The 22,633-nt window shown below is 37.8% G+C and overlaps 3 protein-coding genes and 2 long non-coding RNA genes across 5 annotated transcripts in view; 2 read left to right on the forward strand and 3 right to left on the reverse strand.

Annotated features, from left to right (window-relative positions):
- The window catches only part of LOC110052810 (solute carrier family 22 member 15-like), a 12,198-nt gene extending 1,292 nt beyond the window's left edge, over positions 1-10,906 (reverse strand). The window contains exons 1-8 of the mRNA XM_020758994.2: positions 10,076-10,906; positions 8,398-8,825; positions 7,732-7,950; positions 6,856-6,990; positions 6,388-6,467; positions 6,128-6,248; positions 5,637-5,709; positions 1-118 (exon numbers count right to left, since the gene is read on the reverse strand). The exon at positions 1-118 is cut by the window's left edge and continues 1,292 nt beyond it. Of these exons, the coding sequence (XP_020614653.1) occupies positions 1-118; positions 5,637-5,709; positions 6,128-6,248; positions 6,388-6,467; positions 6,856-6,990; positions 7,732-7,950; positions 8,398-8,825; positions 10,076-10,315 (1,414 nt within the window). The 5' untranslated portion in view covers positions 10,316-10,906. The remainder of the gene's footprint in view (positions 119-5,636; positions 5,710-6,127; positions 6,249-6,387; positions 6,468-6,855; positions 6,991-7,731; positions 7,951-8,397; positions 8,826-10,075) is intronic.
- On the reverse strand, positions 1,214-2,895 carry LOC149109137 (uncharacterized). Its single transcript, XR_016208414.1, has 2 exons — positions 2,758-2,895; positions 1,214-2,319 (listed from the first exon to the last, which is right to left on the reverse strand). It is a non-coding gene; the product is annotated as an uncharacterized LOC149109137 (long non-coding RNA).
- Positions 3,229-4,530, forward strand: LOC149109138 (uncharacterized). Its single transcript, XR_016208415.1, has 2 exons — positions 3,229-3,362; positions 4,128-4,530. It is a non-coding gene; the product is annotated as an uncharacterized LOC149109138 (long non-coding RNA).
- Positions 10,907-12,212: 1,306 nt separating the features above from the next.
- LOC110052846 (succinate dehydrogenase [ubiquinone] cytochrome b small subunit B, mitochondrial-like) lies at positions 12,213-14,753 on the reverse strand. The gene is made up of 5 exons (XM_020759039.2): positions 14,628-14,753; positions 14,486-14,551; positions 14,333-14,383; positions 13,542-13,689; positions 12,213-13,325 (listed from the first exon to the last, which is right to left on the reverse strand). Exons 1-5 carry the CDS (start codon positions 14,734-14,736, stop codon positions 13,160-13,162), a joined length of 540 nt encoding a protein of 179 aa, XP_020614698.2. The 5' UTR covers positions 14,737-14,753; the 3' UTR covers positions 12,213-13,159.
- Positions 14,754-14,802: 49 nt separating this feature from the next.
- Positions 14,803-17,297, forward strand: LOC110052848 (succinate dehydrogenase cytochrome b560 subunit, mitochondrial-like). Its single transcript, XM_020759040.2, has 6 exons — positions 14,803-14,970; positions 15,049-15,117; positions 15,222-15,323; positions 15,547-15,608; positions 16,118-16,281; positions 16,693-17,297. Exons 1-6 carry the CDS (start codon positions 14,954-14,956, stop codon positions 16,798-16,800), a joined length of 522 nt encoding a protein of 173 aa, XP_020614699.2. The 5' UTR covers positions 14,803-14,953; the 3' UTR covers positions 16,801-17,297.
- The last annotated feature ends 5,336 nt before the right edge of the window (positions 17,298-22,633 follow it).

The following is a 22,633-nucleotide window of genomic DNA, read 5'->3' on the forward strand; positions in this document are numbered from 1 at the left end:
CTTCTAAGCTCTCAGGAAGTGGCTTATTCAAAGTCTCTGGCAATACCAGGCTCAACAACCCCGCCGCAAATGAACACATTCCAAATATCATCATGGGTAAAGGGCGAGTGTAGATCCCCTAAAATGGATTCAAAAAGTTGTTAAATAATTTATAGACAATATTAAATCTAACAAAATCAATGCAAAAATTAAATGTTTGTTCATCAAGTTTCCTTTACAATCTTCTTTCAGCAGTCTTTATCTTTTTTTTTGTTTCTTAAATATTTACATTTTTATAGTTAGACTGGCTCGCAGATAGCTTGTGCTAGTCTAAGCCGGCCAGTCTATCAAGATCTAATTACAAAGATTTATATTCATAATTAGAAAACAGCCCTAAGAAAATATGCACAATGATTGGTTAAAAATCATGTTTCTATTAAAGAATTAAATTATGAGCTCGAGATTTCTGTCGCGCGAGTCAACTATCACGCATAGAATCAACAGCGAATAATCTAATTGTTTAAGTATAAATCTACTAGTCGTTCAAAACTTTATCTAAAACTTCTTTATAGACACTTTGAAAACACCAAGAAGCGGCCGTCATTTTGTTAACAAGGGCACACTGATATGCTACTCACTATATATCACAGAATAGACAGTGAGTAGCGTAGCAAATCAGAGAACAGCATTTGTGATAACGCTGGTAGATTTATACTAAAACTCGACAGAAACACGGAGAACATGTTTTCTACTTCTTTTACAAAACACCGCGACAAAAATAAGGGAAATGCCCCTGCGAAATAAATTCCCAGTAGTCTGGGAATTCCTAGGAATTCCTAGGAATTCTTAGGAATTCCTAGGAATTCTTAGGAATTCCTAGGAATTCTTAGGAATTCCAAGTTATTCCAAGACATGCAAATTATGCTTTATCCAAGATCTTGGAATTTCTGGGAATATTTGGGAATAGTGGAAGTATGACTGGGAATTATTGGGAATTCCTAGGAATTCCAAGTTATTCCAAGCCATGCAAATTATGCTTAATCCAAGACCTTGGAATTTCTGGGAATATTTGGGAATAGTGAAAAGTATGACTGGGAATTTTTGGGAACAGCTAAAACACATGAAATATTGTGTTTGAAATTTCTATAAATTTCCCAAAATGTCAAAATTAAAGATGAACCCAGTGCATGAATCAGTTTCTGTGAATTAGTAAAAATCAACAGGATCATTTCCCTGGAGTTCCATACCTTTTTATTGTTGTTAAGCTCCAAGGTAATTATTTCCAAACAAATGTTACTACATTAATTCCAGTTTAAGTCTGACAACTCAACATAAAACTATAGCACTCATAACATTGCTTCTTAGATCCAACCTGATTTGTTAGTGTATATGTGCCTGTATGGACCCTTAAATCAAACACCCAGAGTTTAACTGATAGAAAAATGGATGCTCTCAGATCTGATAAATAGATTAGGCAAAAGATTCCTGTCAGCATAAATGTATATATATTACTTACAATTTCAATAAAACCAAAAGTATATATATGCATGTATATATTTAATATAATTGTAGATTCACACACATACCCATCACAGCCCACTGTTGAACAATTTTTGACTTGATCCTTTATGACTTTAGGAAAAAGAGGAAGGCATCTCTAACAGATGTCAGAAATGAAAAGCTCACAGTTTCCACACACTTGCTGTAAATTTGCAAAACTGTACTGTGACATTCTCTGGACAAATTACCCGTAGTTTCATTAAAACAAGGATATCTTTAGCAGCCTCTCATTGTCATACAATGTCTTTAAATTACGGCCAGAATAGCCATACAGGCATATTCTTTGGCAGAAAATGTTCTTTTCTTGTGAACAATTAGTTTCACTTTCATCAGGGGAGTCCAGTGAATGGCCGTCAGTGTCAGAGTTCTCAATTTCTTCAGAGGAGTCAGAACTAGAAACTTCAACATCATTATCTGAATCACTGTCTGTGGACAAATCTGAGTTGTTGTGTGTATTACATCAATTGGTATTTCTGTGGTCTTTTCAGGTACAGTGTATAGGCAACTCAATTTCATCAAATGCTTCTGTGAAGCTTCAATTCTTGCATAAAGGTTGACTCCATAGTCCATCAAAGTCATCCACAACATTTCTGTCAACAGCCATCTCACTCAGGCGAGCCGAAAACTCTGAGGTATTCTGTTCATGGTGCTGGAAATGATCTCCAGGAAAAAGTAATGCAAGAGAGGGAGATGACATCAACTGGTCAAATCTTGTAGATTTTGGTATGGGTATAGTGGGATCATCAATATGTTTCTTGTATTTCCTTGTCCTCGCGGTCACTTTAATTTATGACACAACAAAATCAAAAGAATAAAAAGATTATGAGTCAGTGGGAAACAAATAAATAACTGACATAAATAAATGACAAATAAAAAAAACCTACATCTTGATGTATTGAAAAGACTATAGATCTCATATAATGTTAATCCTTATAAATAATTCAAAGGAAAAATGATAAGCATTGCAAATTTCTACTTGCTGCATTGTGCTGACTGGGTGTTGAAACACGTGGGCTCTCAAAATAGATTTGGTGGACTTACAACAAGCTTAAGCTTATGTTGCAGAATTTATCTCGTTTTCTCAGGTCGATCTGAAACCTTTTAGGTGAATTTCGGCTTTTGGGGTTTTCAAAGAGCACACAATGCATTGCTTAGTTTGATTTATTTAGAATTATAGCTTATCATAACAGAAAATCCCTATAAAATTGGATTCCATACCTTTGCAGTGAACTTGATTTAAGTGCCTCACGATCCTTTGTTATCTTGACAACCGTCGGGAACAGATCAACTAGTTAAAGTACGTTCCAGTTTCCTCGATTTCTTCGTAAAAAGTTTGTGTAGTTTTTTCCTTTTGAAGCCAGACCCATCTTTCAAAAGACCACCAACACAGCGTGGAAAGGGAAGCAGAGTTACTATCGAAAGCGACTGGTCTGGCAACCTTGTTGCCAGTCTCTCTCTCCTTCTTCTCCAGTTTCCATTCTCTCCTCAACTGATCAACTGAACCAATCACAGCACGCGAATTTTCACGTGACTATCCTCGTGACTGAGCGTGACAAAGATCGCGTTAGTCATTCTCTTTTGGCGCCCATCTTTGAATTCAGCGTTAACGGTTGATCGCTCGTGCATATTAGTAGATTTCACTTCCAAAATTATATCAAAATGTTTTTTTCTGCGGTCCTGTGACTAGAAGAAAACAGCGTGAGTGTCATTAATGAGAAACATGTTATTCTTGGCGAAGATTTGGAGCTAAAAGAAAGTCTTACTGTGGATGTTTCAACAGGGAAAAATTCAAAGGGCAGATTAGCTGTACACAAAATTATTTGGTGAGTAATCAAATTCAAGTAACCCTATATTATACAAAGTAACTTCTTTTATTTAGACAAAAGTTTTTGAATGAACTTTGTCATCACGAATCATACACAAGTGGGTCACTCAGTCATGGCATGAAATGAATTCTGGCTAAAGCAAGGTTGAAACAATTTAGGTTGCCCAGAGGGCATGCCTAAACAATTTGATTTGCGAATAACAAGTCGTTTCTCTCGCCACACTTGTTCAAACGAAACAAATATAGCAGTTCTCGCTGATCCTAGTCAAAGTTCTTGACAAAAACTCCAACGAGGCAGCCACAGTCTGCATGAGTTTGATATGTCTCCTGTGTGTTTCAGCCTGACTGTATGGCAATCCGTGTTGATCTTCAATTTTGTCCATCCGTATATTCTTTTGCGTTTACTTTATTATTTCAATGTTCCTTTAATGTTTTAAGTGTCTTTTTTAATATTTCTTATGTCTAAATTTGGCTAAAAACCGTGATATATATCCTCCCATTCGAGAGTTGTTGATACACTTATAGAAGAAGGAAAACCTTGATTTAGTCTACTGTAAGCTCAAGATTTATGTAACATATTTTTCAATAGTGTACAAGCACCTTCACAATTATCAAGTCTTCTCTTTTAACATTTCAACCAGCTTACAGTCAGGCCTTAATTAGCTGCATGTATTAAACTGTGAGCACATAGATATTTGGATCTTAGTCTTACAGTACCTCATATATATCGCAGTGTAATGTATTTTTTTAAATTTTGTTTTAGGTGTCATACAACAAAGATGAAGATGAAGAGGCTAGCTGCAGAATCAACAGAAATAACTGAACAGCAGCTAAGTTTGCCCAAACTCAGCCTTTTTTTAATTTTAAGGAATGTCTCAGTTTTGTTCTTATCATTGATTCCTTACAATCCTGAAAATCCAGATATGTTCCACACAATAACAATAATTTAAGGTTAAATTTTGTGTATGGAAAATTGTTGGATTTGTAAACTAAAAAAGTAAATTATCTGAAAAAGTTCTCTTTTTATCAAACATGTAAAAGTTTGACCTTCATATGTGTTTTCAGTTTTACTTTTGATTCTTGATGTAATGAAAAAGAAACAGGATGATTATTCTTATGTTTAAATTCATGAGAGCCAATGTAATAAACCATTCATTTAAAACCTGTTTGATGTGATATCAGTGACTTTATTTGTTATTTTAATGCTAGGCATTTATCATCAAAATTTTGTCTGGCCTACAAATGATACAAAATTCCCAGTTTTTCTCAGATTTTCCCAAAAACCCCAACCTATTCTCAAAAAATCCTACAAATTCCAAGTTATTCTCAGAAATTCCTAGGAATTTTTGGGAATTTTAAGGAATTTTCAAGGTGAGTATATTTCAGTTGGTATTCCTAGGAATTCCTAGGAATTCCAAGTCAGCTCTATGTAAACTTGGAATTCCGAGTCCGAATTACCGTGAAAATTCACACCTTAGATTCCTAGGAATTCCTAGGAATTTTTTCCTAGGAATTCTTAGGAAATTCCTAGGAATTCCTAGGAATTCTTAAAGTCATCTCACAAGGGCAATTTGTTTATTTTGATCATTAAAATTTAAATTCTCTTTGCTTGCGCCATCATTACGTCAAACTCTCGATTTCTATGTGTGATAGTTGACTCGGGCTGTGTCCTCATCAACTATCATGCGATAGAAATCTCAAGCTCATAATCTAATTGTTTAACAGAAACACTCGTGAAAGTTTAGTAGAACTCAAAAAAGCTGTGGAAACACTTGCCTACGGCTCATGTTCCCACAGCATTTCTTGTTCTCCCAAACTTCCACTTGTGTTTCTATAACTCGGTAGAAAAACAGTACATATTGCTATTTCTTAAAAAGATTACAATAGAAAATTAGGAAAAAGTAAATAAAATAGACAGGTGGGAAAAGAATGAAGTTTAACTTTCAGGGAGACCTAACTGTTTACCATGGTCAGTTTAATAATAACCTTTTTAACAGTAACGACCCATGCATTTTTAAAGTCATGAACTAGCTGGGCACTAGCACAGGAGTGATCAAAATCTAATTTATCATCCAAATACTGATACATTATCCAGCAAACAGCTGACACAAGAATAAAGAAAATCATCAGCTAAGTAATATTATGGTCATGCATGATTAAATTCTTAGAACTGACAATAAAAGAATAGTATGGCAATCGGTTAGGGGAATTCCAATTTTGACAAAGACTGGTGAATATTATACATGGAAGCTGAAGATAAGGTTTAACTTACCAAGAAAACCACAAAAGGGGAACAAATCCCCCCAAGTCTAGATGCCATGGAGCACACACCCATTCCAACATTTCTATAATGAAAGTAAAGTATTAGCCTAAAGTAAACACTTAACAGCAATGGACTATCCATTTAAGACATTATTTCCCAATATAAAATTTGAGGTAAGATTCCCTACAATCATTTGTACTGGAAGTTACTCACTTAACAGAAAGGCTAACATTTAAATTTGTATTTCCAGAAAATATCCATACCTACTCCACAGAAGGGATATTTTCTAAGAACTCCCCCCCCCCCCCCCTTCCAACCCCTCTGGAAATTCCAAATTTATTAAGCTTCATATTTCTTTAAACGTTTTGGTCTTACAGAAACCCCCAGGAATTCCAATCCCTTCTGTAGGGGAGTATGGTTATTTTCTGCAACTGAAGTACATGTAATATTTATAGCAAAATAGGCTACTATTAAAAGCAATAAATTTGTCTGCATATTACCTTACTACTGTAGGGAGAAGTTCCGCTGAATAAATATAAATGACAGCAAACGAAGCAGAGATTCCAAACTTGCCAATCATAGCAAACACAGTTGTCAACACCCTGTAGACAGGTTTAGTACCTAAAGGACAATCCAGTGAAAAAAGTTAAATAATACAAGCTGTACTTTTTCATAACAAACATGATGAAATGATGATGATGACGACCCCAAAGGCAGTCATGACCACAGTGATTGTAATGATAATGGTGATATTACACACCTGTTTGAAAAAATAAACAAACCAAGCATGCTGCTCCTCCTATCATCATGTAATAACACAAGCTTCGACGGCGTCCCACCCTGAAAAGAGAAGTTTTTTTCATCCATTTAATATTTATTTACTTTAATTAATTACAAATTTGGTAAAATTGGTAACATTTAATTGTCTGGTGCAGGGTAAGAGTGACATTTTCAGGAAGTTGCTCCCCTCCCCTCCCTTCACTGGGCATATAGACATGTAAATCAAGTTTTTAAGACTCAATTTTGTATCCAGATCACCACAAGCTCTGAAATACTGGTGTAAAGGTTTGTTGTTAAAAAAAACCTCAGATCCAATCCATCGCAATAATAATTATACTGTATGATCTCATCTAGTAACAACATGGCACAGAGACAAAGCATGAATTCTGTAACAGAGTTGTTGCTTGAAAAGGGTAAATAAAGGTTTTGTCATTAAATCCATCCTTACCAATTAATGAGACAAACACTCGTTAAGTATGCAGGGACCTCCATAAGGCTTGACAAGAAAAAGTTCTTATAAATGTCGCCACCCAGATGCTTGGTGTTGAGAGATAAGCCATAGTACACCAGCGTGTTCACAAACCTAAAATCATAACGCACAAATACTGTGAAATACTTTTTATAAGATTCTTAAACAGGATTAAGTTATAAACACTGTTGTGTAACTTGAGATGGACAAAATGTCTTGCAGCTCAGCAAGTGGGAACAAAGCCACATGTTAGCACCAGAGGGATCAATGGGCACTCAAGGAGTCCTCTTGATGATGTCAAATTTTGTAACTTAAGTGAAAAGTGGAGTCACTCGGAGTAGAGTCACTCTTCTCTGCTTGGTACAGAGGAACTCAGAGTCCATGATATTTGACAATTAGACCCCTAGCCCGCAAGGGCTAAGGGTCAATAGCCCATGAGGTGAAGCCGAATGGGCTATTGACCTGTGACCCTTGAGGGCAAAGGGTCTAATTGTTTTAGTATCACCCAACTATTTGGACAGAAAAGGTAATAATATAGTTAGCAAATGCAAATTGAAGAAATATTTATTTGGGAATAAAATGAAAGAAAGCGTTCAATTGCGCCAATTTCGCTACTCGAGGACTATTACTAATAGTCCCCTAGTAGCGTAGCCAATTAAAATGCAGGATTTGCATTAGTCCACTAATTGGGTAATACTAATATGGATTATTACCCAGAACTTACTAAGTGCAGGACAGAATGTACATAAGAATGATTCAATCAAAACCTGGAACTTTACATTCGATATTACTGGTAAACAGTTGTAAATTATGTTATTGCAAGCATTTATTCAGAAAATGTTATTAAAAACTCACCATAAGTAGAACAGAACTATTGTAATTTTAGCAATCTTTAAATTAGACAGCAGATCCAGACAGCCATATCGGTTTCCAACAACAGACAATGGACGACTAACTTGAAGCAGAATCTTAGGAACAGCTATGCCATTTTTTCTCGCTATACTACATAGGATATCTTCAGCTTCAGCTAGACGACCACGAATTACAAGCCACCGAGCTGACTCGGGAACAATTCTGTGTAAGAAAGGATAAAAATTAATGTGAATCTTGAATGTGTAGTTGAATCTCACCAAATGATTGCCCTGTTTGCCACTGAGGGTTTCAATGTCTTTCATTAACCCCCCCCCCCCCCTCACCCACCCCTTGTTGCAGTCTTGAGATTTCCTGAAGGGGGTTTAAAAAGTTATATTTGAGGGGGCTGCTACATAGACATTGTTTTAATATCTTTGAATATTTTTTAAGTGTTTGCAAGAGTAAGGGGTAAGAAAGTTTTAATTCTGCACACAAGAGTATCACATCAGCACTTTTATCTTTTAGGGGGGTAAAGTTTGACTCTTAGGAGAGGGGGTGTGGACATAAAAAGAATGGCCCTCAACCTCCTTTGAAGGCCCTGCTTAATTGCTGACAATTATAAACTGTCCTAAAATTGAATGAAAAAGGGAAAAACTAAATTCAACTCACCTAAAAAACAATATAAAAACACAAAATGGTAAAGAAAGCAGAACAGATAACGTCCTCCAGTCACGAACAAGATATGCTACAATGGGAAGAATCAATAGTCCTGTTGTAAAAAAGCATTGTGCCATTGTTCCAGCAAATCCCCTGTACGAAGGACCTATCAATTCAGTTGCCAGCACAAATGCTGATAATATTTCACCACCAATACAAAATCCAGTCAGAAATCGGAGTAAAGCATATATTCTGTAGGTCGGAGCAAATGAACTTGCAAAGCCAAATATAACAAGCCCTGTAAATGAAATGTACCAAATCTTTCTCCTTCCATATTTGTCTGCTAATGCTCCAAAAATTAGAGCTCCACACAAAGTCCCAGCCATAAGGATTGATTGAACCAAGTCAGCTTTGTAAGCATTTTCACAAACAAGATTCCACTGAAAACGAAAACAAAAATATACTTCAAAATAATACATTAAATTATTTGCTAATGCATGCATTAACTCTTTATAAACATATCTCTAGGCCAGCTGTTATCCAGAAATATGCATTTAAAGAAAATTTTTGAGATGAAAAGATATCTTCTTTGTGTAAATGATAACTGCGACAAGCAATCATGCAAGTATTGCATGAGAAACTGGACCGAAGAGGGACCTCAAGTATTTGCAACATGGAGGCGTGAAACAACAGTGCTCAGTGACAGTTACCACGCCTTGAACAGCTCAGGAAAATTAATACCTGCAAAACCCAAGTCAATTTTTTCAACCCTCTTTCTGCCAAGAAAAGATGTGTTACACAATTATATAGCAGAGAAGTAAATCTTATATGCTTACCCCTTTGAAACATGCCTTCAGTAAAACATGACCCACCAAAGGAATTAGCTACACTGTACCCACAAAAGGAAATCAACAATTTCAAACCTAAAAATCTTACTTGCATACTTAATAATGACCTCTATTGGCTAATCCGTAAAAACTTAAATCTTAATTTAAGATTGTCCATCTTACCTCAGCACCAGAATAAAAGCTGACGTAAGTTGTCAGCTATTGTTCTGGTGCTGAGGTTAAGACGAAAAATCTTAAATTTAGATTCTAGTTTTTACGGAGTAGACAGGGGCTCAAAGCTGAGCAATCAAATATCAGATTAAATGACTGTATTAAAAAAGTGAACTACTGTTCTGATCTTATGCTATGAATAAAATATTGTAAATTAAAATCATATTGCTTTTAATCCCTTCCACCAAATTTATAAAAAACAGAATAAAACCTAAAAAACATGCAAAATTGAAAACAACTTGCAGGTCGCATTTGAGATTAAATTGTATAGAATAAATTATTGTAGACGTCGTTATAACATTGGTTAACAAATAAAAGCTGACAAACGCACAATGTACATGTAAACTTATCAGAGGGAGAATTTTAGCGGGGCAAAAACATAACTTAGCAACAAGAAATAGCGATGATAACCTTAAACGAATGGAAATGAAAAGTATGTATAATATCATGAATGCTGAAGTTAAAGGGAAATGACAAGGCTGTAACTTTCTTTTAAGTAAAAGGAATCGATTTAAAATTAGTGAATCATATATGGCAACTATTATTTGCCATGCATAAATTTGATTTTCAACAAGGGCTGCGCTATTAAATATTCTCGATTCATAAATTTTAAAGAAAACAGGCTGACTCACCTCTGTAACGATTGAAGTAAATTTCGAAGTATACTGCATGTCCAAACAGTGTGATTTATTCTTCGGGCATGTTTCGTTCGAGGAAGAATTTACACACACCCAACTTGGCTCCGCGCCAACGAAAACTTGTAAAAGAAGCTGAAATGCAGCGGGAATAAGCGACAAGTTTAGCAAAGCATACAATCTCCTTTGATGAGGTCCAAATTCACCAATTATCCGTAAGACGTGGTCGAATTCCATTTCTCTGCTCTAGAGAAGTTTTCCTATCTGTCTGCGTCCTTTGTTTTCCTTTTGAAGTTACTACAGAACTGATTTTCGTCGGTCATTTCACGAAATGCATGCGAATTAACCGTAGAATAATTTTCCGGACGGTTTGCGCTTGGCGGCAACTTCGCGCCAATTAACGCTTTTCACCACTTTAGAGCTAAGTACAATTTAACCACATTATCATGAAGATTCTCTTTCTTTCTTGAGATCCATGATGGAAACCATTTCCATCATTTGCTCGCTTGATCTTTTGTTTTACAGGAAGTCAAATTAATAGATGACGAGCCCGGCGCGAACAGGTGTAACGCTGCGTAACCGGGCCGTTTGAATTAAGGCTTGGAAACCAAGCGATCCTTTGAGCAAGGTTGCCCTATTTTCCACAAACTTTGCCAAGGTGTTGATTTCATATTTGCCCTATCATATTACCCTATTTTCCGCAAACCTCGCCAGGTTTTTGTATGTAGAGGAAGAGGGAGGAAGGTATCTAAGACCATCTAGATCACATTTCAGGGCCATGTTGTAATCATTCAGCCACGTTCATTGCATAGTAGCCACACCCCCCCCCCCCCCTCCTCCACCCAGTACGAGCAGCAGTCAAAACATTATTGTCCTACCAAAATGTCACAAAAGGTTTCATGTTCTTCATTTGTTACGGTCTGTTAATGGTTTCTGTCTTTTACGATTCCTTTTACGTAAAAATCTGATGCATGAATCTCTCTCTTTAGTGTTTGAGATACTACTTAACCCATTGACACCTAGAGCTTCTTTGCAAAAGTACATTTTTTGGAGATTTTCAGCATCGATACAAGCCAAATTAGCTCCAATCTACTCAGAAAGGCATTTGCAACATAATAGCATGCCTTTCTTTCCTGGGGGGTACTCCCTTATATGAGCTACCGGTATATAGGTATGTCTGGCCTAAAAAAGTATGGTTTTTCATCCGTTTTGGTCATAAATAGGGGATCAATTTTAGCTGATTTCGGCCATTTTGGTCATAAATAGGGTATGATTTTTGTTTTCTAGTCTTAAATTGGGTATGTTTTTTTTAGAAGCTACTTTTTCATCATCAATAAGATCATCAACATAAGCCCTTCATAAACTATGTTAGGGCGACTGCGCTAGCCGTAACGGTCATAAATAGGAAATTCAAATTTTTAGTCAGGTCATAAATAGGGTGAGGAAAATCGTTGATTTTGGTCAAAAATAGGGTAAAGGGGTTTGGGGAAGAGGGCCGCACAACCCCACCCAATTTTAATGGAAGTAACCCCTCCCCAGGGGGTTTTATGACATTTTTGCTTGGGCATACGCAGAAATAAAAATTTTGAGAGTGACCCAAGGCCTTTAGTTTTTTTCGTTCTGTTTTTTTTTCGACATTCCTTTTTCTCCTTTTCTTATCTTTTTGCTGCAGTGATTGACCTTCTTCTAGGCTTGCTTCCAGTTCAAGAATTACACAGAAAGCATCACCCAGATGGGCAATTCTTACCGTGGAGTGGCCCAGTGTAGTTGAGGGAAATTTTGCTTCGAGATCTTCAGTCAAATTTCTTAGCATTTTTGAAAATATAACAATCTCATTTGACCCAATCACTCTGATCTGGGTATCACTGGAGAGATCTTTTCCTCCTACAGAACTTGAGTGTAAGTGATGCCAATTTTGGTGAAAGGTGGTGATGTCAGAAGTGGAACAAAGGCCAACACTTGTCACAACCGGTTACGGCAGACACAGGTGTCAATAAAAAAATTTGGCTTGTGAAACTCCACTTCCCATTTGGGAATTCTGATGAACTTCCCTGGAAGGGGAATTGATATACCATCTTTGAATTTCTGTTTAGTATACTTGAATTGTATCAACAAATTGACTGCCAACCACATATAACAGTCATATATTAAAACATTTATTTGTTAGTAACTGCTCAAGGAAAGTCTGGTGTAACAACAGAATAACAATTTTATTACTACAGTAATTTTAATTAAAACTATTTGATCAACTTTCCATGTCAAGAAAAATAATGACAAACTATTTCTGTTTAGAACTAGATGGTACTAACCAATTATTGGTAATCAGAGTAGGAGTTAGTTACATATTTGGAGATGAATCCTAGAGTGCTCAAAAAAGGGAACCTTTCAGAACTTCAAGCCTTGTGTAATTCAGGTTTACTATATGACTTGTGTTTGTAGTTGATATAACGTGCACACTGATTGGCTAATTCTAGGGCACTATTCAACCGTAATGGCCATGGGCCAATAACGGGCATGCAAAAGGAAAGCAAAAAGCCATATAATAGATAACTCATTAACCTCAAACATTCAGTCTTAACAGAATTCAAACCTCTGCCTTGCTGTACCCAAGGTCAATACGGCAAGGCCGAGGTTTGAAATTTTCCCATCAAGACCTCACTCTTAGTTAATAAATAGTTAATATGCAGAGAAGGGGAGCAGCACCCCTAGAACCCTCTCCTAGATCAAGCACTGATACTGTTACAATTATGGATGAAATTTTAAATGTACATCAATGTTGTGTTATTAAAACTACATATCCTCTTTCTAAATGGTGTAAAGGTTTCACAGGCACAGGCACAGGCACAGGCACAGATTTTGCAGAAATCTTCTCATCTCAAACTGACCAGTTTAAATTTTGTCATGTTCTCAGGGTGAGTGTCAGATTTTACCATCCATCACCCCTTACAATCTCACACAGACCAATAATTAAGAAACTGGAGAACCACTTCTTGTCTCCTCATCCTAATTCTTTAACTACCTGTTTTAACACAAACATGAACTGTAAGAACAGAAGGTCATGTACAATCACTCTTGGTATTTCTACATGTGCCAGATCATACTGACAGCCTTGCAGATACCAACATCAGCATAATTAAAATAGCAGAGGCCAATGAATTGTAATATCGACACAGCCAACCAGATACCCTTGGAAACTTTCGGCATTGTTGAGCCATGTATGTAGTCTGTTAGCACCTGACCAACACCCCTGAGAAGTGAAATGGAAAAAGAAATTGTAGTCTGTATAGGCATGGTCGTCTTGCTATACACTGGTCAAAAACACCAGGAAAACCAAAAAAGACAGCCCACAGTCAGTCAACATTCAGCTGACTACAGGCCAACAGGCAACTAACAGTATCTCCTGGAAGCTGTTCTCCTGGAAGCTGTTTTACCAACAAACATAATACTGTTGGAGATAACTTACCAGTGGTTGTGCAAAGGAATAACAACAGCAAGAGCCCAGTCTACTGCAGCTGATGGGTAAATGATTCCTGCAGGAATCAAAGTCAGAAGGGCAACACTAACATAACGTTCTCCTTTCCAATGAGTGGATGGCTGAGAAGGGGACAGTTCTACAAAGTAAAACACATAATCTCCTCAATGTTACTGACAAATAAATAAAATAAATAAATAGGAATTTGCAATGGCACATCACATGGAGAGATCCTTCGTCCACTGCTTCCAGATCAAATTGGAATTTAGAAGTGTTGGTTCTAATGGAGGGAGGAAAACTGGAGAACTCAGAAAAAAAACCGTTGGAACAAGGCGAGAACCAATTACAAACTGAACCCAATTATGATGCTGGGTCCAGGAGTTCAACCTGAGCCACACTGGTGGGAGGTGAGCGCTCTCACCACTGCGTCATTCCTGCTCCCAGAGATGAGGAGTAGGGCCGAGCCAGTATGAGGCAAGCCGAGGCACTTGTCTCAGTCATTTTTTGGTTTTTGTTGTTTTATTTTTGGAGGGGGATGTGTAAAAAATGCTAAATACGTCGGAAAAGAATTTAACCATGGACAGTCGTGTAATTTTTTTCTGGCTATGGCCCTGTAAATAGTTACAGGTTAGCCCATCCCAGGTCCAGCAAGCTGGAAAACACATTTTGGTCTCACCTTACAAACGATGGTGCCATATTTTCTGACTGATAAAGAAAAGATGGAGAGTCCCGTCGAATACTATGACTACATAATCTTACAATAATTCTGTTCTGTCTCTTACCAAGCTCAGCCTTGTGATTTGCCGAAGAATGGACAGTCTTTTTCAGAACCACTAAAAGGAAGAAATGTTATTAACAATTTATTACATAAGTCTCCTCAAAGGGTTTAATTCCATGATCTTGTTGGTCTAAAGAAAACTTTAATATAAGCTTACCACTTTGAACCCTTGGAGTGCAAGAAACGGTCGATGACGCGAGAACAGGCCTTCCAAGCGAACACACTGTAAATAAGCAATTACAATAGTAAAATACAAGTTCGAATTCATGTTTTCCGGCAAAAGAAAGAAGTGTTCCTACCTAGTCGGCCACTGTTTCTAATGCAAAGACGAGAGTACAAAATAGCCGCCATCTTGATTCTTTGCAGTCCCAGCCTTCCTTTACGTAACGCGTGCGGCTTTGCACGCATCAAAGCACCAAAAGACTTATGGGTAATACGGACTTGAAATTTTTTCGCTTTTTTAATCATTATTTACAGAAGATAAAAAAAGTATAAAACATATTCCAGACCTTAAATGTTTCTATCATTTTTCTTTGCTACATAACTTTTGATTTTCCGGTAAACTTTTTCCAATTTTCCAGAGAAATACCCTCAATCCCACAATACCTTGAGGTAGTTCTGCAAGATGGCGGCTCTTCTAAGGTACATGACGACTGCGAGTAAAGGTTACATCGATTTTCTGTGACTAATTATGCTAAAAGCCTTTTCTAAATTACACAGGAACTCTGCAAGGATCTCATCAGTGTTAGCTAAAGGATGTTTTCGGCCATCGTGCTTGTTAACGCGAAGGTAATTTCTGATCTGTGCCACCTTGCACGTCTTCGTTCTGCAAACTACAGCTTTTGTTTTTCAGGGAATCTGTTTAGCAAACTTGTCTTTCTTTGAATTTTCAGTATTCCGATTACTACTACGTCGTTGGCTCGCAAGCAGGAAGATTTTTGGACTAAAAATACCCGTCTTAATAGACCAATGTCTCCTCATTTGACAATTTATAGGTAAGCTTAAATTGAAAATTTTGACTTACTATGGTAATTGGTAACATTTAATAAAAGGATTATGCAATTTCCAGCCTTGAAGGATATGTTGTTTTGGAGTTAAGGGAGGGGGTAAAAAGCCTAAAATGTAGTTATTTTTGTATGATTATTTTTTGAACAAGCTGTGAGGCCACAAAATAGAAGCTTATAATATGCTTACAAATTGTTTATTTGTCTTCTTCAGGCCACAGTTGACTGCCATGCTCTCAATAACTCATCGTGGAACAGGAGTAGCTATGACAGCAGGTGCTAATGCTTAGAAAATGGTTCTTGTTCTCTAAATGTTGACTGTGTTTTTTGTATGGACTTATTAAATATGTATTGGACTACCCAGTTGAGTGGGCTAGCAGAAGGCAAAAGGAAAGGAGGTGGAGAAAAGGGTCCTTTTCACTGTACTGGTGCACAAAACCAAGTGCTTAACAGAGTGCCAGATAAGCTAATAGAAGATTTATTTAGGCTAACCAGTAAATGAACCATGCAAGTCAGCAATCCTTATTGGCTATCTGGCTACCTGCTAGCTAACAATTTTTTTAAACTTTTTTTAGGGGTGGAGATGAGGGTGTTGTTTAGGCTACCCAGATTGTTGTTTAGGCTTACCAGAATGGCTTGCATGTTGGTTCGCATTTCTCACTGGCTCATGCTTCATGCACACCTGATTTTGTTGTGTACCTGTGGACATAGCTGAGAATGTGTTTAATAGGCTGTATGGCAGGATAAAAGTTTAACCAGTGCCATGTTTGTTGTTGTCTTTTCAGTTACAACCACCTTTGCACTTGCTGCCCTGGCACTGCCTGAGAACTTTGAGCATTATTTGAATTTGATAAAAGCTTTGGAAATCCCAACCATGATCATTTTCAGTGGCAAAACTGTTTTGGCTTGGCCGCTCTGCTACCATGCATTTAATGGGATCAGACATTTGGTACGTAGTTTTTGACTTTATCTATACTTTTGCTGTTTGTTTTTGTATTAGTTAAGAAATGTTTCTAAAGACCCCGAGATAATGCTGGTTAAAGGAGCTCAGTCATGGTGTTTTGAGTTATTTTGGCCACCCTTCAAAATTACCTTAAATTGAAAGAAACCTGAAAATACTGTTAGTAGTAGTTCACTAAGAAAGAAACACACTTAAGAAATAATGGTAAACCATAAAGGAACAAGGATGGAGAATATTAACACAGATTAGAAATGACAAACTTGAAAAATTCAGGCTAAACTTTTCAAGGTGTGCAAATTGTGACATAGCTCCTTTAAGATGCATTCTTTCTGTCTCCCTGTAGAAAATGGAATGGTAATTCACTGGTTGATTTGACACTTTGTTCTTATTGGTTAACAGGCATGGGATCTCGGATATGGTTTTGACATGGGTGTTCTGTACAAGACTGGCTGGCTTGTGTTCTTTGGTTCTATGTGTGCTGCTGCAGCTCTGGCGTACTTCCTGTGAATACAATACCTTGACCCTTTTTTTTTTCATATTAAGAATGACAGATTGATCTGAAAAAGAGGCCATGTTTCTTACAGAGTAGGATCATAAGATGTTTGTGCAGAGGTGCATGTGAACTTGCTTATTTTTTAATATGGTCTGAAAATTAGGTACCAACATTTCTGAATATTTTTCTCAGCCTTGACTGCTAATCTAAGAAGTAAGCTTATTGAGATGCTCTCCTTTGTACTTGCCATCTTTAGGAAATTGTGGCTAAGTTCATAGTTTGTGTTTGATTAACAACTGTATGTAACTAGAAAAGCTGTATTACTTTTGTAAATAATGGTATAATGCTACATTATTCTGTGGATTAATAAGAGTCAAACACTAGAAAAGGGATTGAATTCTCTTCAGTTTTGTTGTGATTTCTGTTCTTCTATCAGTAGCTAGTTTATCTGTGTTACAATATAATGTTGTGGAGAGAAAATATTTGATTAAAGGAATAAGAGAAACCCTTAGTTTGGTTTCTTTTGCTCCTAAGTCTGCGAGAGTTTTGGGTACTAATCCCTTCTGCCATAACTCTTGAACAATACTGAGGTCCTTGAAAGAGCCTGTAAAGTGAATTTGATGCTTGATTACAGTTTTGTCTGAAATGTGTGTGTGTTCTTGGGGTGGTTCTGGGGGGTAAATCTCAGGGTATGACATTACAAAAAGATGGCAAAACCTCGTAGACTACAAGCAACATATTTTTTTCCCCTGAAATCCTCCTAATATGCAAATAAAGGAGAGAGATGAGGAGGGAATAGGGCAAGATAAGAAAAACTGATCTCTTACTTTTACCTTCTTCTCCTGCCTGCACTTCGCTGCTTGCCAATCTATCCTTGTATTATTTTTTTGTTGTTAGGTCTATAGTTTAGTGTTGCTATTTGCATATTAAGACAATTCAGTGTCCAAAATGGCCTCACATTCATGTTTGATTATATCGGCCTCTACAATGAACAAATATGAGAAGGTGAATTAATTAACATGACACGAGCGTGGGACAAAGAAAAATTCTGAGTCCCCGACAGGAATCGAACCCATAACCTCCCGAACACCAGGCGGGCGCTCTATCCACTGAGCTACGAGAACTCATGGAGAGCAAGGTCATTTAACTGAGTTCATGTATGATAGGTGTCCTGCATACTGCTAGGATCAACGCTATCAAATTCATCGTGAGTAGTGATAAGTTAATAAAGATGGTGAATTTTAAGCTCGGTAAGGAAATGTGAAGGTGAATTAATCAACGTGACACGAGCGTGGGACAAAGAAAAATTCTGAGTCCCCGACAGGAATCGAACCCATGACCTCCCGAACACCGGGCGGACGCTCTATCCATTGAGCTACGAGAACTCATGGAGAGCATGGTCATTTAACTGAGTTCATGTATGATAGGTGTCCTGCATACTGCTAGGATCAACGCTATCGAATTCATCGTGAGTAACACCATGTTTAGGCACACTAGGCAATGGATTGCACAACGTATATTTTGTTGGCTTCCACAATGAGCAAATAACACCATATTTAGGCACACTAGGCAGTGGATTGTGCAACTTATATTTTGTTGGCTTACATAATGAGCAAATAACACCACATTTAGGCACACTAGGCAATGGACTGTGCAACTTATATTTTGATGGCTTTCACAACGAGCAAATAACACCATATTTAGGCACACTAGGCAATGGACTGTGCAACTTATAGTTTGATGGCTTTCACAATGAGCAAATAAAACCATATTTAGGCTAGTCTGCGTAGCTTGACGGTTTAAGCAACCTTTTAAGCAATTTGAGCGCGAGCGCAAAAAGCGGCAAAGCCGCGAAAACGAGCGACGAAACCGCCGCTCCTCAACGCCACTTTGGCGCTCGATATCGTGGCTTCGCCGCTTTCCTTACGCGCTCAAATTGCTTAAAAGGGGGAGGTGGGGGGGGGGGGGGGGCGGTGAATAGGGGTATGCAAATCCGCCGGTCCGTGCTATATTTTCGTCAAATCCGTTGATCCGCCAATATTTTTGCTCAAATCCGACACCGCAACCACATCCAGAAACAAAGTGTTAAAGTTCAAAGGTAAACTGGTAAATGTTAATTCCATTGTTAATTCCGCACAAATAGTAAAGAAGGCAACACGCTTGATGACTATAACACAGTACAATTCCAATAACAGGCTCATACCTGAGTTTAAATGAGGTTTGTTCGAAAAACGAAATAATTTGGATAAACTCATCAACATACCGACCAAGGCTGAAGAAAGATCTACGATCCAAATTTGGTTTAGGACCCAAGATCCGAACATCAAGACAGGCACAATCCGGAATCCGCGCCAAAATTCACAGCTGATCCACAATCCACTGTGTTTTCCAGAATCCGCGAACCCGCTCGATTTACCGCAAAAATCCACAATCCGTGCGCTTTTTAAAGCCAAATCCGTCGATCCGAAAACCTATTCACCCCCCTCCTCAAAACCGCCAAGAAACGCAGGCTATGTTTAGGCACACCAGGCAATGGATTGTGCAACTTATATTTTGTTGGCTTCCACAATGAGCAAATAACGCCATATTTAGGCATACTAGGCAATGGATTGGGTAACTTATATTTTGTTGGCTTCCACAATGTGCAAATAACACCATAGTATGGCTAGGGAATGGATTGCGCAACTGATGTGTTCTTTAGTGTTAATTATTGCACCAATACGATTAGCTTCCATAATGAGAAAATAACACCATATTAAAGGTTGCGCAACATTTTGCTATAAATTTACCAAAACCCCAACTACATCGTTAATACTTCAAAAAATATTGTTGAGTGGGTTAAACACCTTTGGGCAAAGAAAGTTACGAAGATACATTTTGTGAAGAACAATTCAGATTTTACAGTGAAACCGTCGAGAAAAAATGAGTGAAGAAACTTGTGCATGTTTTTGGGACCAATTTTACGATGCCTCCCAATATAAAGTCGAAACAAATGATTTTCCAGTACAGGAAAAAGTCGTGCCAAAGATTTCGTTTCAAAGCCTTCAAATGGAAAATACTGATGAAGCTTGCCACAACGACTTTGAATATTTCCCGAAAAGAATTTCTGTCAAAGATTTTTCCATTCCGAAGTTTGAGATGCGATTGGCGTCAAATCAAGGAAATCTGAAACAGCTTGCTTCAATCTTATCCGTAAAGCGAACGACAGGGAAGCGTTGTATACGTCCAAAGTTTGAAGAGTTCCCAGCCGTTGCAGCAGAAAAAGCAATGCCTTCAGTTTCCTCCATTCATCATCAGGGCTCGGTAGAAACAAAGAGATGTTCTTTTCCAGATACACTGCCTGAAATTTTACACACAGTGTGTCAGCGACAGGAGAAAGAGTACAAGAGATGTTAGGCTCAGACTGGTAATTGTGCAATAACCAAAAGTAACCTGCATGTATCTTTTACAGTTAGCATTTTAATAAAGATTAGACAGAAATATATATTTACATTGAAGAAAAAGCTAAGAAAAGAGAAAGAAAAACACCGTATGACAATGCTTGCTATTATTTTACTTTTAAAGCTAGTTAAAAATAAATCATTGTATTAATATTATTTGAGAAATAACGGCATGCCAGTACGTAAGCGGCGATATACGCATCGATTCTGATCAAATGTGCGACAGGTTACAAAAATCCCTAGGGTTCAGATCAGACCGAGCTTCAGATTGGCATTGAACAACTTAATCTGTTCAAGAAATCTTTCAAAGTAAACTCTATTTACAATGATTGGCTTTTCATTGTTTCAAAATGTTTTCGGTAGTTCTCGCTGATCTATTTTCCCATTTAACATTGTCCGCCGGACATACTTATAACATGATGAAAACGTATAATATCTGATGCGTTTCCGTCTATCGTTTACACTAACACGATCAAAAATGCTCATCATTTTCCTCCAAAACGCCTACATTTGAAAACGCTTTCCAGAGTGGAGACATTTGAAAAAGGATCTTAGGGCCTGATTACATGGCGAATTTCAGCCTGGCTAGGGGGGCTGAAATTTTGTTGCGATTACATAACGAATTTCAGCCCGGGCTGAAATATTAGCCTCGGCGCCAAATATGAAATTGTGTGCGAAAAGTCTCCAGAGAATCAAAATGGCGCCGAGAACACGAATCGTGAAAAGAGGCGCACTGCTTCTCTCGTAGTTTGACCTTTTGTTGGCGCTCAATTTTGAACTTTTTGGGATAGTAACATCCTGCAATGATGATGGAACTGAAACGAAACCTGTCTCTCAGCCAGGAAGACGTACTTTTATAGAAAGAAAATATGTCCTCAAGCTTGCCGAGTTCATGGCTTTCCTGACAGCCTCGTGCTGTTTAACTTTGTCTCGATGTTCTTATATTCCATCTAAGCTTTGAAATTAGAGAGATTCTCTATTTTATCGCCTTTATTCCACTGAGATCGCTTCTACTTCGTAGCAAAAGCCATCTTATTTCCTGCTTTTCAGCCCGGGCTGAAATTCCGTTTCGATTACATGGGAGTTTTTCAGACTTTTCACTCCGTTTGCCCGGGCTGAATTGCGACCCGGGCTGAATCCTTCTTCATGTAATCGCCAATTTGATTTCATGAGAATTTGTTTCAGAAGCCGGGCTGAAGTTCGCTATGTAATCAGACCCTTACGACCCGTCCGCATTACGCCGGAGGAATTTGAATACGAACGCTTTACTCTGAAAACGCATCAACTGTTTTCCGTCCATACTACATCGGAGGAATTTCAAAACGCAACAATCACCGGTCAATTTGGATTTGTGTTTGAGGAAACCTCAGTCAGGGAAATCACATGATTACCTCAGTGATGCCATCGTTTTTGAAAAGCTTCGTTTTCAAAATGTTTTCCGTCCACACGAAACGAAAAGGCGACGTTTTGAAATTCTTCCGGTTTGAAGAGCGTTTTTGAAAAGCTGCCGTTTTTCGTGACGGATTAGTGTGGACGACATAGGCGGCCGGCCTAACCGTAGCCTAAAGCTACGTTTTCAAGTTCCTCCGTCGTAGTACTAAAGCGCTCAAAACTGCTCATCGTTTTCCCTGAAAACGTATACACTGACATTTGAAAACGCTGTCCAGCGTGGAGACATCTGAAAAGGGAGTCTTTTAGCGTGGACGAGCAAAACGCTGCAAAAACGGCAGTGGGGAAAACAGCAAACGGCTGTTAACTCCTTTTACTTTTCTACGAATCATTGATAAAAACCCAATAGGAGTATGATAAAAGTAACATTAATTGGTCCACAGCAAACGCTGTCACTCCCACTGACAACTGGCCGACAAAGTTCGCGGGAAAAACTAGTGATCCCTAATCTCTTTATTATTATAACAACAAATGCTAATTTTCTAACTCTAACTCAAAACCGAAAAACATTAGACCCCCGTTCGCGAAAAACAAAAAAACGAAAGTGATGTCTAATCTCTGTCTTATTACCTCTGCCTATTGTTAACCTGCCGAGATAAGCTATGAACTACAGTGGAACCTCCGGTTGCGACCACCTCTCCTCAGCGACCAGTTTTCCAAAATACCAAAAGTTTCCAAGTCAAATCACTTTTAGAGCTAAAATTTTGAAATTTTCTTTTGTTTTTAACCTCCCGTAAACGACCACTTGACAGATAATGGAGCAAAAATTGAATAGTAAGGTGTTGTAACATTACCACATTCCTGGGCAGTAAAAGAGACGGAAATTTCTCAATGGGAAGTACAGGATATTTTCTCGAAAATGACTTTTGACATGAATGAAACATTTAAAAATTGAAAACAAATATACGCATACACTGTACGCTAGCACGCTAGCAGTCTTAAAAGAAGCGAACTTAAA

The sequence above is a fragment of the Orbicella faveolata genome, unplaced genomic scaffold (assembly GCF_042242905.1).
Source record: "Orbicella faveolata isolate gen_17 unplaced genomic scaffold, um_ofav_v1 contig_25, whole genome shotgun sequence".
NCBI classification, from domain to species: domain Eukaryota; kingdom Metazoa; phylum Cnidaria; class Anthozoa; order Scleractinia; family Merulinidae; genus Orbicella; species Orbicella faveolata.